The 17,320-nt window shown below is 41.0% G+C and overlaps 1 protein-coding gene across 1 annotated transcript; it reads right to left on the bottom strand.

The window, feature by feature from the left end:
• Positions 1-3,973: 3,973 nt before the first annotated feature.
• Positions 3,974-10,791, bottom strand: dolpp1 (dolichyldiphosphatase 1). Its single transcript, XM_083641015.1, has 8 exons — positions 10,710-10,791; positions 9,848-9,948; positions 7,530-7,614; positions 7,276-7,375; positions 6,791-6,889; positions 5,740-5,868; positions 5,511-5,600; positions 3,974-5,358 (listed from the first exon to the last, which is right to left on the bottom strand). Exons 1-8 carry the CDS (start codon positions 10,783-10,785, stop codon positions 5,322-5,324), a joined length of 717 nt encoding a protein of 238 aa, XP_083497141.1. The 5' UTR covers positions 10,786-10,791; the 3' UTR covers positions 3,974-5,321.
• Between the last annotated feature and the right edge of the window lie 6,529 nt (positions 10,792-17,320).

Genomic DNA, 17,320 nt, shown 5'->3' with positions numbered 1-17,320 from the left:
CTCCATTACTGATCTGTGTTATGCAGGCTATAGTTTCTGTTTGTATAGGAAGCTGTCAAATACAAAATGATTTATTAACTGCTTGCGTGCATGTGTGCGAATGGGAGAAGTGAAGACATTTTCTGTAGACCAGGGGTTTTCAAAGTCTGAGACTGTGGGCCTCCCCCCAGATAAAGCTTGGAAAAAGGCACCCCCCCCCCCTTTAAATTCCAGGATGCCTATGGGATTCTGTTATTTGATCCCAGACACTCAACAATTGAGCCAAGATAGCCTGATGTTGCTGTTGACATACTTCAGACTGCACCAAATGCATAAAAAGTCTGTCTAAAGGCATTTATTAGTTTCTGACTCTGGGAAAGTGGTAAAAACTGTCAAAATTCCCCAAAACGACTATCTCTGTATCAAATCGCACACATTTGGGCTATTCTATGTGATCTCCTTTTGATAACAAATAATGTAATGTTTTTTTCCACTTCCATTCACTGAGCCTCCCCTGAAACTGCTTGGAGCCCCCATGGGGAGGCCCGCCTCCCACTTTGAAAACCTCTGCTGTAGACTAATCATTTTGTGCTTCACAATTCTATGGGAATTTTTGAGTCAATACCTCTATATGCAGAAAAGTCAGATGTTTGTTATTCATACTAAATGTGTGTTTTGTGGCATTGAAAACCCAAATGCTGTTCCTGTTGCAACATGCCTTTGAATCAGAAGAGACGTTCACACACGCAGCCACACTTTTCTTAGCTCATCCTCAGAAAAGTGGCTTTTGGCGAACATGTTTGAATACCGCCGTACTGTGTGCTTTTCAACTATACTGGCTGGCTGTGTAACGGTGTCTTCAAAGTCAGTACTGTAGGCATATTTCTGCACCACAGGCCTACAACTGTAAATGGAGCCTTTCTATCACCACATACAGTACAGGAAAAATTTGCTTTGTTTTTTGGTATGATAGATCTACATTTTTTGTTTTGCCTTTTGCACTTTATCGGATGAAAAGAAAGATGTAGCAATGTCTCAACTCCTCTTATAATCAAAGCAGTTGGCACCATTTCTGACTGATTCAATATTTGAATTATCACATCATAGAAATGAGATAGACATTTTTGTTTTCTTGTGTTCAGACATAGGTTTATAGATGTTGTCTATGTCTGAACACAAGAAAGCAAAAACGTCTATGTATAAATGAAGACATGATGAACATCATTGAACTATAGAAATGAGATATTGATAATATAGAACATAAATGCTGTACAGTGGAAAGATATATATATATATTTCCCAGAAAACTACATTATGGAAAAAGTGTAATGAAAAGTAGAAATAGATAGCAGCATACATGACAAAATCCTGTTTTCACCACTGTGATTATTATAAATTGTTGTCTCCCTCGTCTACTGTACACATTCAGTTTCTCCAAAGTTAAACCAGACTTTTTGCCTGGATTTTGGCACCAAGGGATTTTGTCCCTGATCAACTGCTTAAAAACATTTGCCCATTGTTGACTCCTGTTGCTGTAGAATATCAAGTATATTTGCAATCGGTATGTATCATACAGGTCAATGCAATCACTGCAAAATGCCAATGTTTAGTCTTGTATTGAAAGATGGGTTTACTTTTCCTGTGTAGAACGCCCTGAGGATAGATAATCAGATGTATTCCTTCAGCATCCTTTGCATGTGAATGCTGTAGATTCTTTGGATCGCATCGATATAGAAGTGGAATGTTTAGACTAAGACTCAGTCCTACATGTCATTAGTTTTGAAAATCCCAACCAGAAATATTTTGAAGAAAATAATTATAAAGAAAGTGGCATTTGACTTTATTTATTTAGTACCTTACTGCTCATTTGAACCTAAATTCAGACATGGACTCTCCTACAAAGCATACAATAAATGATAGATTCACAAGGATTTCAGATGGCCAAAACAGGGAAAGAATGATAGAATGTGTATTTTTATTGATGAAAGTCACCGCTACACAAGTCCTCTTCATGCCTTTTTGTCTTTTCAATTGTGAAATTACAATGCCAGCACAAACTGTAAATTGATTTTGATTCTGCATATTACATGTTTTTTTTTCTTTTCTTACTGTATTAAAGTATGTTCATTATGCCTTTTCCCAACAGATAAAGGCTCTTTACATTTCCATGTTCCACCAGGAATCAATCTAACTTTCCAATCACACAGATATAAAACTTATTATAGTTACGGTAAATAGCATTTCTTCCACAAGAAGAGCTATTATGAAGGCACTTTTATTCTGAGACAATCTGAAGAAGTCATATCGGCCATCGGTTTCTTCTCATGCGTACCGATAAATGTAACTCTCTACCCCCAATAAAATGTATAATCAGAACCAAGGGACACACGAAAGCACTTCAGCTACCTGTAAAATATTAGAATAAATTTCAAGATTTCAGTGATTATTTTGAAGGCATGCCTGGGTCTGGCTATAGCCTTTTTAAATCATTGTATTTCCTTTTGGATAGTTCCCCTCTCATAAAACCGGCAACATCACAACATTCAAAGTGTGCTTCAACTGTCCCGCCCACCTTACCTATCCAAAACACAATGATCACATGGATCACATGTACTATTGGTGAGAAAATGATCAGTTAGGAGTCAGTCAGGAAAAGCACAGATATATTGTTTAGTAGGCCTAATGCAGTCAATCAGATGTTCTCAGTGAAGTCTTCGCTCATGTCGACCTAAAAAATGGCCTCTAGTGTGCAGTGAGGGTTCTCAACGTTTTTAATATCAAAGACCCCTCATTTAGTCCACAATTAGGGGCACATATCCCCATTTGATGACCCAAATCGGATAATACTTTTGTTAGATCTGATTTTGTCCAGAACGTTGTCCAGAACTCCATGACTATATCTGTATTGTGGGTAGAGAGATAACTGAAACTATGGTCAAAATAGCAATTCTTCTACATTCTATAATTGTTCTTGTAGATGAAATAATGAAGTTTAATCATTTATCAATTTGCTCTCAAGGACGTCTGGCAGTCCCCGGACCCCACGTTGAGAGACCCACTGGCCTTTTGGATGGGTGGTGGTGGGCTTAATTCAAGTAATTATCTGAGGGGAGTCCCACTTGAATACCTGCCCTCAACCACCCATTTAATCCAATCCAACATCCAAGCAAGGTTTCTACATTAGGCGCTCATCCAAATAGCACAGCTCTTAGAGAATAGCTCAGAGACACAGGATTAATTTAGGTCTTGATAATTTTTTATCTAGGCTATGCCCATTCCTAGCGGGGAGTGAGTGAGGCCTAATGGGTGGGGATAGCCTGAGGTTAGACCTGACAAAGGGATCCAAAATGGAATATCCTAGGTAGAGAATGCTAAATATGGCCGATATTTATTTTTGCATTCAGCCATTTAGAGCAGCCTACAATTTCCAGACAAATATTATGCAGCCTATATTTGGAAATACAGTGGATCCATTCAGTGGTATGGCACTCCCTGAACATGACATGGATTTATGAATGACTTTTTTGGGCATTGGACAGGTGACAGTGGGGACGGACAGGGAGGACTGAGCCACCAGCCAGGACACCCCATGACATGGATATTGTTCATACTTTGATTTGAATTTTCAAGTATTTTCCGACATACATAACCAATACATCCTTCATTCTACACAGCCTACTTCATTCTCTAGCAAATCATTAAGCAAACATTTGAAGTCCGTATTAGACATCACTGGTCCACAACTTAACTCAAATCAACTGTCAAACTAACTGAATGCCTGCAAAACGGTTTCGTTTTCGGATATACAGCACTACTGATTTTGTAATGATACAAAGCTGGTTAAAAATCGGCGGTATTGAGTTCAGTTGAACCTTTATCTTGAGTTCAGACCTCTTTAAATGGGATACGATCATGCGCCAGCTTTACAATATTAAAGATAGACATTAAAATGCTAAATGTTTAATGTTGCCACTAGACAAGTAGGAGATGAACTTTGTACATAAACACATTTTTTATTCAGCCCGACATGGTTACACATGAAGAAAAAAAAATCAAAATCTAAGAGAACTACTTCCCTTTGTGGATGTAATGATATGAGTTTCAAATCAGCTTCAGATCCCCGCTCCACAGCCTTCAACATTAGCTGCCCTGGTAGTGATGAAGAAAGCATAAGCAACGTGCTACAACTGACCTAAGGCTTGTCTTTTCTTTTTAATTGTGTCAAAAATAATCATAATAAAACAAAAACATCTCCACCTCAGCAGTCATATTGTATGTTTTCTCACTAAATGATATGGAATGTAATCTTGGAAATGCAGCAGAAAAAACACAAGAACGTGGAAAAGAAAAGAAAAGGAAAAAGACTGATTCCAGGAATTCTGTTCCCAGGCTGCTACTGTGTGTGAGGCGTTACAGTCTCGGTCCATTTTGTGTAGAACAAAGAAAAACGTGACGGCTGAAAGCCAATCGTGTTTTGCGATGCGCCGTCTCATAATCCTCAAACGTGGACGTGAACAGAAACCACAACCTTGATGCTCGATAGTACAGAAGGTACATTCAATTGACACTGCTCGCAAGTCAGCATTGGAGTCTAATATATTAGGACTGACAGTCATAGACACAGAGGGAGGATTTGATTATTACGGAAAAGAGGGAGGACTTAACATTGAACTAGTATTAGGTTTTTTGTTAACTTGTAAATTTCACAAAGTGCAAATTTTCATTTATATTACATTATAACCAATTTTAGAAATGTTCCATTATATAACAACGAAAAAAGGGTTAATTCCACTTACGTGTTACCCCTATCCTAGCCATAACCAAACCCCCTCCCCAATCTGACTCGCTTCAACCAACCATCCACCAGCTATCCATCAGTATTTTAAAAAAGAATCACTAAATACATGCTGTAATGACACCCACCCAATTTGTTTGAAAATTGACCTACGCCTCCTTTTGGGCTCCTCGAATCTCTTACAGTGCACCGTTACTGTCAGCGTGCGTTTTACAGTTAAAATATATATTAATCTATCATTAAATATTGTGCCTCTTGCACAGCCTTGCATGCGTTGGAGAGCATTTGGGCAAAAGCTGTACAAGGAGGAGAGGCGTGTGGACGGACTCGCTCAGGCTGTCGGCTCCGGGCCCGGGCCCGGTCCAGGCACTCATTAACCACCTGTAAACGGTTTTGCCCTTTAACTCCTCGCAACCACGTCAGTCCAAAAGATGGTTCTCCAGTGTGTGTGTGTTTTTTTTTTCTTTCCGACTGAGCATTTGTTTGTGTGTGTACATGAGTGTGTGTGTGTGTGGTCCTAACTCAGTTTCACAAAGAACTGTACAGATCACTGAAGTTTTGTTCCAAGCTTTCTTTGTCGGTTCCTGGAAGAGAAGAGAAAAACAAATCTAAACATGCAACAATTGTAAACATACCGTAACCATGGTGATGGAGTGCTTGATATACTATAAGAGGACACCTTTAAAGCCCCCCCCCCCCCCCCCACACACACACACACACAAAACCAGTATCTTACCTTGCCTCTGATCTGGTCACTGTATACTCAAACCATAAGATGTTGGGGATCAGGCTTGTGTCTCGCACCAGAAAGTACTCTGATATTGGCCTGTCAGGTGTGAGAAGGTAGTCGACGAGACAGAATGTTAGAGAAACCGCGTGAACAAAGTTTTATTTATTCCGTCATTTCATGAGAATTTTTGCGAAAGCGGGCAAAGCAGAGCACACAGGGCCACACCACTCCTTACCATGCTGCTATCTTGGGGAATAACGGTGTCAGCACCTCTTGTGTGATGAAGAACCAGATTATGCCGATAGCAGTACCGGCCACTCCGCCGTAGAACACCTGACTCCAAGAGTGATACAACAGGTAGACCCTGAGAACAGACAAAATGAGGTTTAAGAGTGATACAACAGGTAGACCTTGAGAACCAGACAAGATGAGGTTTAAGAGTGATACAACAGGTAGACCCTGAGAACAGACAAAATGAGGTTTAAGAGTGATACAACAGGTAGACCCTGAGAACCAGACAAGATGAGGTTTAAGAGTGATACAACAGGTAGACCCTGAGAACAGACAAAATGAGGTTTAAGAGCGATACAACAGGTAGACCTTGAGAACCAGACAAGATGAGGTTTAAGAGTGATACAACAGGTAGACCTTGAGAACCAGACAAGATGAGGTTTAAGAGTGATACAACAGGTAGACCCTGAGAACAGACAAAATGAGGTTTAAGAGTGATACAACAGGTAGACCCTGAGAACCAGACAAGATGAGGTTTAAGAGTGATACAACAGGTAGACCTTGAGAACCAGACAAGATGAGGTTTAAGAGTGATACAACAGGTAGACCCTGAGAACCAGACAAAATGAGGTTTAAGAGTGATACAACAGGTAGACCCTGAGAACCAGACAAAATGAGGTTTAAGAGTGATACAACAGGTAGACCCTGAGAACCAGACAAGATGAGGTTTAAGAGTGATACAACAGGTAGATCCTGAGAACCAGACAAGATGAGGTTTAAGAGTGATACAACAGGTAGACCCTGAGAACCAGACAAGATGAGGTTTTAAGAGTGATACAACAGGTAGACCCTGAGAACCAGACAAGATGAGGTTTTAAGAGTGATACAACAGGTAGACCCTGAGAACCAGACAAGATGAGGTTTAAGAGTGATACAACAGGTAGACCCTGAGAACAGACAAATATATGGTAACAGATAAATATGGTATTCGGGACAGCCCTAGATATTAGTTTTTTTTTCTTTCTTTCTTTTGACTGTGGGCAGCACGTCCTTACCTGCTGTATGAGACTGATAAGGCCACGCCCAACAGGATGATGGACAGTATGTGTCTCCACAGCAGGTCCACACATCGAGCATTGTTCGTTTGATGCATTCTAAACAGAGGAGAAAGTGAGTACACACCATGGCATCCCACTGCATGTGATGTTGGGAGTTAAAACGTCTTGACACTGTAACATGTATCGTAATCAATTATATGTAGGTATGTGTGTGTGTGTGTGTGTGTGTGTGTGTGTGTGTGTGTGTATATATATATATATATATATGTCATGACTTCTTAAGAAGTTGTTCAGTGTGGGCATAGGTTCAGTGCGATCAATTAATTTGTTTCAGGGTAGATGTAGACTGCACCCCTGCAGAATATAATATATTATACTTTTATCATTTTGAGTCTTTGAGCTTTTTTATGGAGCCCGTTTCATGGTTAGCATGCTTTAGTCATTTGACGGTTTCACCAAACTGTAAGAAGAATGAAGCTCACCTTAAATAAAGGAAAAGGAAGAAGTAAACAACAAAGAACCAGATGAGCTGGGAATGACTGGAGGGCATTCCATACTCTGTGGTCAATGTTGAATGAGCCCCTGCAAGAAGACACAAGATGAAGTATTATACTGTACTGTACATTTGTAACCACGTCGTTCATGCACAATAGGGATAAATACACAAGTCTAGTATGCACTCACTCTGTGGGCCCCAGACACACACACCATAACCACATCGTGTGACTTTGTTTACCTGGACATGGGCGTGGCTCTCTAAGAATGTGCTTCAGCAGCCAGTTCACCCCTTCATTCAGGATGAGCCCACCGAAGAATGAAATCTAAAAAGACATGTCAAAATGAGTATGTGTACAACACAACACAACACAACACAACACAACACAACACAACACAACACAACACAGAGAGGTTACAAAATCTGGCCTACTTCAATATTTAGGAGGGGTGGGGGTGAAAAGGGGGGAGGGCATTTTTATTTTTATTTTGAGTACTGGGGAGGGCAAGGTACTTTATTTTGAGATGGGGGAGAGCTCAACATGATACAGTTTTTGTATTTTCTGTTTTGCATTAGTTGGCGTTGTGTTTTGCTACATATGTTTTACATTGACCCCCCCCCCCACACACACACACACACACACACACACACACAAATAGATTCTCCCTAAATTGTCAAACTTTGGTGTGCTGCTGGTTGCAGCTGAAAAGGTGCTTGCTGAAAATGTGCTGGCTATCGCTTAATCGCTGTTACAAAGTGGGGCGTTTGAACATGGGGGTGAACGGGAACGACTCCTTTCCAGGTCCAACCTCAAATGGCCATTGAGGAACGGTGGGGTACAGTGGCGCAGTCGGTAGAGCTGTCGCCTCACAGTCAAAAGGTCCTGAGTTCGATTCTCGCCTGGGACACTGTGGGCGCTGTGGTTGTGTTCCCCCCCATATCTTCAGTGCCTACTGCCCAGGTGGGGTATCTCGTCGTAAGGGCCTTTCTCTCTGTGTGGAGTTTGCATGTTCTCCCCGTGCTCCCCCAGGGGGTTCCTCCGTATATAACCCCCCCCCACTAAAAACATGCAGAAGATCAGATCGTCATCGCCATCCGACCAGTGACGACAACATCCGAAGTTGGTCCCCGGGCGCTGTACGAGAAAGCGACCACTGCTCCTGGCCTGCCCCCCGGAGGAAAGGACATGCCTGGATGGGTTAAATGCAGAGGACACTTTTCACCGGCCACCGTCAGCATGAGTGTGCTGTGGCCGCATGCATGTATTGTGGTGTTCGTGTGACAATAAAAGACGGGCTTGTCCGTTACGAGAGAGAGACGGGCTTGTCCGTTATGAGAGAGAGACGGGCTTGTCCGTTACGAGAGAGGAAGTACAGCTTTCAGGGCTTTGCGGGCAGGCGAGGCAGCAGCAGTGGAATAACGGAGGAGTGATGGTTGTATAGGCTACTACGCCGGTTATACTATTTAATATTGCGGTTATTAGATAGATTGTAGAATTCTGTAATACTTCTAATGGCGTGGCTTTAACTGCAGTGTCTGTGAGAGTGTGAATAAAACTGTCTGAGAGAAAAAATTGTTAGTTAATAAAGCACATAATGATGCTTCAGCACGGGTTGGTAAATAAATGCATTGCTTGCTTTTCCCCGCAGCACGCCAGACATTTATGCAATGCGCGCCGCGCGCGGCTCTTATATTAGACATCACAATGTTTTTGGATGGTGGGGGCTGAGACCATCGGCTGTGCCCGACATCGTCGATGGACTCGCCCCAACCTTAGCAGGCACAACCATACATAACAACATTCCTTCTGACGCATAGGCCCTTGAAAAATCTTTTGCATAATTAAATAGAAGTTGGTTTTCAGTCACGTAACGGAGGAGCCACAGCTAAGAAATACTTCAACAATCGATCAATATCATCAGCTATTTGACCAATAGTCAATTATTCTGACTGATATTAAATGGATTAAATTGACATCATATGATCGGTGATAAGTCCATGTAGAGTACAGTAGAGCCACCGCATGTGTCATTAAATCATAATCATAACAGGAACCAAATAGAACAAGAGAACAGATAGCAATGCCCTGTTCCATATCTGCCGAGCATATTTTCTATAGCAACTCAAATCACATGAAATGTTAATAGACCTTGCTGCACATAGGGATACAATTTCATTCCAAGGGCTCCCACTATTCCACCAGATAAGGACAGTCAGGTGATTTTAAATAAAAAAAAGTTAATTTCACAGTTTTATTTTAAACAAACAACTTAATAAGATGTGTATATTTTTTTTTTTACTTATTTTACACACACACACACACACACACACACACACACACACACACACACACACGGGCAGAGAGTAAATAATAAATTCAGGGAAGGTGGGCAGTTCATTTAAAAGATTTGATATCATGGGCTATTTAGCCCCTTAATGCCACTCTTCAGGCTCATACAACATGCAAGTTGGAGACTGACCTAAAATGATGCTCCTTAATCATAGACTGTATAATAATCCTTAATTCACAAAGTTCAAAGTTCATGGACACCACTTACTGTGTGCAGTTCCCGTTTGAACACTATGAGAGTGACAAACCCCACAAGAATTGCTATGGGTAGGAGACTGATGTAAGCCAGCGCTTGTCCCGTTAAATCGTCTAAAAACAATACACAAAAACAATACTTGTTAGGGAACACCACAAACCCCCATTAAAAAGTCAAAGCATCACCAATGGGCTTTTGCTGGAGTGACCCTTTAAGCCTGTGGTGTGTAGTGACAGTCAGACAGGAAATAAGAAAGAAGAAGACAGTCAGACAGTGATTCTGGATGATCAATATATTGGGGAATACATTACAGTACAGCACAGGTAGGCTAATGTTAGCAAGCTGGTGTAGCAAATCAAGTCATTCCATAATAATAGGCCACAACAGTTGATCAAATTCAGACCGTCCTATGTGCACTGTCGTGGTTTATGCTACAGACACCAGTGTCAAACCAGGCCAGGAAGCTACTACGTTAGCTTCAGTTTGACATGCATTGTACACGGAAGAGCTACTTCCAACGCGCTTATAGAAACATTATAATATAATGCTTGCATTTTGCTGCGCGTTTCTTGCAACAAACTGGGAAACCACCAATTCATAAAATGTCAATGCCGATATTTAAGCTAGCTAGTTAGCTGGCTAGCCATCATTGTGGACATTTTACCAACTGCGCATGCGGCAGTGTCTCACTATTTCGCAGTCCGGGTTACATTCCCTGCTGTGCTTGGGGTTTTGCAGCATCTCATTATTTGGTAATGGTGCTACCGACGGCCGTGTCCGTTCAGTAGCAAGAAAACACATGTCGAACATCGCGAAGCGTACGGTCTTGGAGCTCAGCGGCGGTGATCGGAGAAAGAGGTTGAGTTTTACGTACCCTCCGGGAACTCTACGTGTGTCAGAGATATTGACCGCCATCGAGGTGGTGCCGAGCACTGCTCCTCCAACGCCATCTTACCCGGACACAACCGGGCAATCACAACGAAACGCCCAAGACATGAGCTCAGCCAATGGCGAGCGAGCTCTCTCTTCAAACACGCCCAGCAGGGGAGGTGTCATCCAATCACAGGCAGATACTGAAATGAGATATTTTGCTCATAGAAAATAATTACTGAATGAACAAAGAAGACACAAGTAGCGAAATGAAATCAAAGGGCAAAGGAAAAGACAGCTGGTAATTATGTTACAACTGCCAGATACTCTAGCCTGGTGAAAACCAGGTCCGTGAAGACTCATCATTCACCAATTTGTATTGATCGCAGATCACAGCCTTAAGTCAATGGCTAAATAAATTCCTTTACATTTGGGTCATCATCTCTGCCTATTTCCAGGTGTTTGCTGATAGTCCATGGTCCAGACCAGATTTCGGTAGCACTCAAGTGGGCAAATTCTAATCATGCTTTTTGAACAGGTATAATATGACCATAGATGATATTTTAGTATGATAGCCTTTGCAGAATGGTAGCTTTGTCACAGTTATCAGCTCATGAAGTTAGCCAGCCCCTACAATAAATTGGATTCTATAGACGCTGGTGCATATCCTATTCTAGGCTCATTTTCAAGACCTTTACTCATGTTTTATGAGAACACGTTTGATATTGACTCCATTACATTTAATCATAATAAATTACCCAGAAATAGAGAAGACAATATTTTTTCAACATAAGACTGGGACAAAATTCTTGATTTATTACAATTGCCAACATACAAACTGGCACAGCCTCCCATTGGAGATGAAGCCTAGTCTACCATCTATTGGATAAAGTTTGTTACTGCATCCTGTAATAATGTAACAAAGATTTTAAAGCAAGCCAGAACGTGCCACTCGGTTCAATGGAGTGCAGTGTTTTCTTCTTCCTGGAATGAATCAGTCAGCCAACACAACACAACACAACACAACACAACACAACACAACACAAACACAACACAACACAACACAAACACAACACAACACAACACAACACAACACAACACAACACAAACACGACACGACACGACACGACACAAACACGACACGACACGACACGACACGACACAACACAAACACAACACAACACAACACAACACAACACAAACACGACACGACACAACACAAACACAACACAACACAACACAACACAAACACGACACAACACGACACGACACGACACGACACGACACGACACAACACAAACACAACACAACACAACACAACACAACACAAACACGACACGACACGACACGACACAACACAAACACAACACAACACAACACAACACAACACAACACAACACAACACAAACACAAACACAAACACAAACACAAACTTCAATTCATTAAAATTGAATCATAAAGTAGGCTATCAAATGAAAAGAGCAATGACAGAATTGATGGATCTTTACTCTGATACCTAAGCCACAGTTATAGGAGAAACACAGCGATCGAGATCAGGGCGAGGACGAGGAGCGTCACCCTTGCTGCAATACATATTGTTCCTTTCAATAGAAATACTGTGAGCATTGTGTCCAGTTTCTAATAATAAGGATCATGAGACCGCATACATATATACATACATACACACACACACACACACACACACACACACACACACACACACACACACACACACACATATATAGTCTATATATATATATATATGTGTGTGTGTGTGTGTGTATATATACACACACACACACCCCACCCCCACACCCCTGTGGTCTGTGACCCGTGACCAGCTAACTTACAGGCAGCTAACTCTGGTGCAACATGTTGCATGGTCCCTGTCTACTAAATATAAATAAAGACAGCTATTATTGATTCAAATTAAGCAACATTAGATATGAAGAAATGTTGAAATAGATAGAAATAGATCTTTAACAATTTACCTTTGTTATGTTCTTTTTATAGGCATACCTTTTATATTTATAAAGCAAGGCCTTTTTAAGTATAAATATGTGTCTAATGTTAAAATGATTTCTGAGCATGTAAAAGATAAGGAACGTTTCTGAAACTACAGTAAAACAAGATTTCAATCTTCAGCAAAATAAGAGTTAAGAGAGGAACTGGCCTGAATAGAGAAGTTACTTGGTTTGCACAATTCACCGAAGTGAATGCACAATGTTCCTGTGGTTTACACCGGAAAAACATCACTTTAACAGTGTTGACTCTGCAGTGTGTTTATAAGAGCAGAACAGAACACAATTCATCGCTTCAACAGCTAGTCTTCCTTAACACAAGATACATCTACACAGTGAGACTATAATGTCAATCTTTCTGATACTGGGACTGCTAGGCTGCATACAATCACCAGGTAGGGTGAGAATTGGATAATGATTCAGTTTGACAGACGTGTTTTAACACTGAATATATAAAACCATACATGTGATTTTGATCATGTGTATTCATTTTACAGGTTCTAGTGCTGTGAGCCCTGTGTTTGTGCTGAAGGGAGAGGATGTACGTCTGGATGTCCAGAAACCTGATCTTCTGAAAGGAGAAATTCACTTGTTTTTATGGTCCTTCAAAGAACACACTGTAGTAACATTATCTTCTAATATCAAACCAATAGTCCAGGCAAATTACATAGGACGAGTTGATGTTTCTACTGAAGATTATGCTTTACGATTGAAGAATCTACAAGAAGCCGACAGTGGAGTTTATACTGCTCTATTGTCTGGGGATCAAAACCATATAGTTGCTGAATACAATGTCACAGTTCAAGGTAGGTTCCTTAACACTTAACTGTAGGCACTGGTAAGACGGAAACGCAGATTGATATGCCGACACTGCAGATTGGGGATTAATTTTCACTGCTCTTGACATGTCTGTGATGCTGCATGTGACTAATAAAAACCTTGAACCTTGAACCTTGAACCTAGTTCTACAAATATGCTGTAGTAGTCAGTCTCTGATGGGGTGTCAGTGTTGTGATGAAATAACCTTCTGTCCTTGTTGTGCTCCAGGTTCAGAGAGTGTCTCTGGGATCTCATTTTGTCTGCTGAAGACCATCCTTTTGTCTGTCGGTCTCATCATCATGGTGTTGGCCGTCATCACCGTCCACCTCCTGGACTGGCGCAGAAAGCAAGACTGAAGCAACGATTCTCCACCGACGAACTCCCTATACCGGTATATTTTATATTGTAGTAGGGATGCACCGATATGATTTTTTTTTGCCGATATTACAGTAACACTGCTGTTATGGTCGATAACCGATATTTAATTATGTCGATAGGATCTGTAAAAAACAAGTTTCTATGATAATCAAATTTTGTAAATACTGAAAAACACAAATGCACTGTGAATTTGAAAAAGTAACAATCTTTCTTTATTTCCAAAACATTTGGAAAAGCCCATGAATCATAGATTGTTTCTTGTCAATATGAAAATTTTGGCCGATACCAATAACCATTTATGATATAAGTGCTAGACCAAAGAAGAGTTCAAGAGAGGTAGAAAAGACCAAACAAATGACAGATGCTACAAAGCTCTCAATATGCTCCTTTATTTTGTCTCAGCTTTCCAGTTATATCCAGAGGTTCATGAAACAACATTTGCTGTTTTAAACTCGTGTCTGGTAGGAAGTCAGCAGTTTTTTTGGTATGTATTTTTATTGTATTATTTGTATACTTGAGTTCATATATTCGTATAGTTTGCATGATAAATGGCAGTGTTGTGGTCAAGACCAAGATGATGTAAATATAATTAAATAAATGTGTTTATTTGTGATTTCCTATTATGAATTAAAGAGTAGGCCAGGTGCAAGCAAAACACTAATGAGGCTTTCCAAATTCCAATCATGGAAGTTTGAAACCCTCATTAGTGTTTTGCTTGCACCTGTGTTTACCTTGCCTTTTCGACACAAAATGGTACCGTGAGAAGGGTTTATTAAATTACTTCTTCTCCTGTGTGGACTCTCATGTGTGTTGTCAATTGATGTCGACGACCAAAACAGTTACCACAGACTGAGCATTTAAATGGCTTCTCTCCTGTGTGGACTCTCATGTGTGTTGTCAAGTTATGTTTCTGACCAAAACTGCTAGCACAGACTGAGCAATTAAATGGCTTCTCTCCTGTGTGGACTCTCATGTGTCTTTTCAAGGTTACATTGTGCCGAAAACTGTTACCACAGACTGAGCAATTAAATGGCTTATCTCCTGTGTGGACTCTCATGTGTCTTTTCAAGGTTCCTTTGTGACCAAAACTGCTAGCACAGACTGAGCAATTAAATGGCTTCTCTCCTGTGTGGACTCTCATGTGACTTTTCAAGGTTACATTCTGCCGAAAACTGTTACCACAGACTGAGCAATTAAACGACTTCTCTCCTGTGTGGACTCTCATGTGTCGTTTCAAGGTTTCTTCCTCACGAAAACTGTTACCACAGACTGAGCAAATAAATGGCTTCTCTCCTGTGTGGATTAGCATGTGTTTTGTCAAGTTTCCTTTATGACCAAAACCTTTACCACAGACTGAGCAATTAAATGGCTTCTCTCCTGTGTGGACTAATATGTGTTCTTTCAAGGTTCCTTTACGGCCAAAACTGTTACCACAGACCAAGCATTTAAATTGCTTCTCTCCTGTGTGGACTCTCGTGTGTCTGTTCAAGTCTCTGTTATGAACAAATATTTGACCACAGAATGAACAACTAACATGTTTATTCCCAACAACTTCACTGTTTTTCTGTGAGTCTGAGAGTCTAGGTTCACTAGTTTCCATCCAATCATCACTGTTTTCAGTCTCAGAAGAGTCTGCAGTCTTACCAGCACTGGCTGGTTCTGATGCTCCACTTTGATGACGTTGTGAGGACTGAGGTTTCTCTTCACCATCTTCACTCTTCACAGGAACAGGAGTGAATTGGAACTTGTTGATATCAGCCTCCTCCAGCCCTTGAAGATGCTCTCCCTCCTGACTGATCCGGAGTTCCTCCTGTTCCTCTTTAATGTGTGCAGGGGGCTCTTGGTCCTCCTGAAGCTGCTCCCCCTCCTGACTGGTCCAGAGTTCCTCCTGTTCCTCTTTAATATGTGGGGGCTCTGGGCCCTCCTGGTCCAGGCAGGTGGTCCACTCCTGCAGCTCAGATGGCTCTTCTTTACTGACCAACAGATGCTGCAAGTCTGGAGGGACAGCTGCTCTGTGTAACCGCACTTCAGGATTTAAAACAGTGTCTAGCACCTTTCGTTGTTGCTCGTTCTTTTTGGAACGAGATTCTAGCCTGGTTCTAGACTGAATGGTTAACTCGTTACACTCCATTTCCTTCTTCAGAAGCAGTAAATTCAGTGGAGTGGGAAGATCTGACGATCTGGACTTAAGAAGCTCCCTCCTCGTACTCTATCTTCTTTCAAAACAGCCCAAATAGCTCTCAACGGCCGCAGTTAGTCACTAGTTCACCAACGCTGTCAGGTTTTTGGACATTACATTTCCATACAGTGACACAGGAACGTTTCCTCCTGAACGATTTACTGACAAACGTTGTTCTTCAAAGCTCAAATAAACATTAGCTCCATAGCTTCATTCATCTGAGCCCATAGAGATGAGCTTCTTCCTCTCTCAGTGCTAAACGGAGCCTCGATCGCCTCCAGTTTATATATTCGTGATAATAGCATGCATACATACAGTCTTCTGTTGGTCAATTAGTTGTAAACTGATGAAAGGGGGAAAGCTCGGTAAAGTAGACCTTCGCTGACACGGCTCACACACTGGCCGCCATCTTCATATTCTTCTTCTTGTTTAATGGCGGATTGCAATCTTTGACTTTGAAGGTGCATACCGCCACCTACTGTACCGGAGTATGCAGAAATGGTTACACCATTACAGAATTGAACCACCTTTTCACTGTTGCTTTTGACATATGGAGACACCATGGAGAGGTTGTTTTATTTGGATTAAGAGTTAAAATTGGCTAACCCTTTAATTTTCTCAGATTTTACAGTACAAAACATTAAAATGCAACATGATTAGTGAGGATCATGATTATACCAGACTAAACCCCTGATAAGAATATTATAATATAAAACACGGATCATCTAGAAAGTCAACAGAATTAACTATTTTCATTCATTAAATGGCGATTAAAAAAGGCAGATTTGTAACCAGTCAAACAGTATTGAGGTAGAGACCTGTAGTGAACAGGGTTATCAATCTTAAATGACAGCAACAACATAACTTATATCAAAAACACACAAAAGAGGTAGGTGTTGGTGAGAGCTTGGAAAAACAATACACAGCTACTACAGCACACCACTTACACACCCCACAACTGACATTCTGTTGACACCACCACAACTGACATTCTATTGACAACACAACTCAATCAATCAATCTCATTTATTTTACCAGGTAAAAAACTCATTCAGATTAAAACCTCTTTTCCAAGAGCGACCTGGCCAAAACGGCAGCATAATGACAGTTACATCAATACACACAAACACAAAATAAACAGATAAAATACAGTCAGTCACACACTCAGGAAACAATAGTGAGGTTACACCGCAGGGCAATCACAGACAACTGACAATT

Source organism: Poromitra crassiceps (assembly GCF_964638095.1).
Source record: "Poromitra crassiceps genome assembly, chromosome: 8".
Classification (NCBI taxonomy): domain Eukaryota; kingdom Metazoa; phylum Chordata; class Actinopteri; order Beryciformes; family Melamphaidae; genus Poromitra; species Poromitra crassiceps.
The sequence above is the reverse complement of the archived record's forward strand: the minus strand, read 5'-3'. Positions and strand labels throughout refer to the sequence as shown.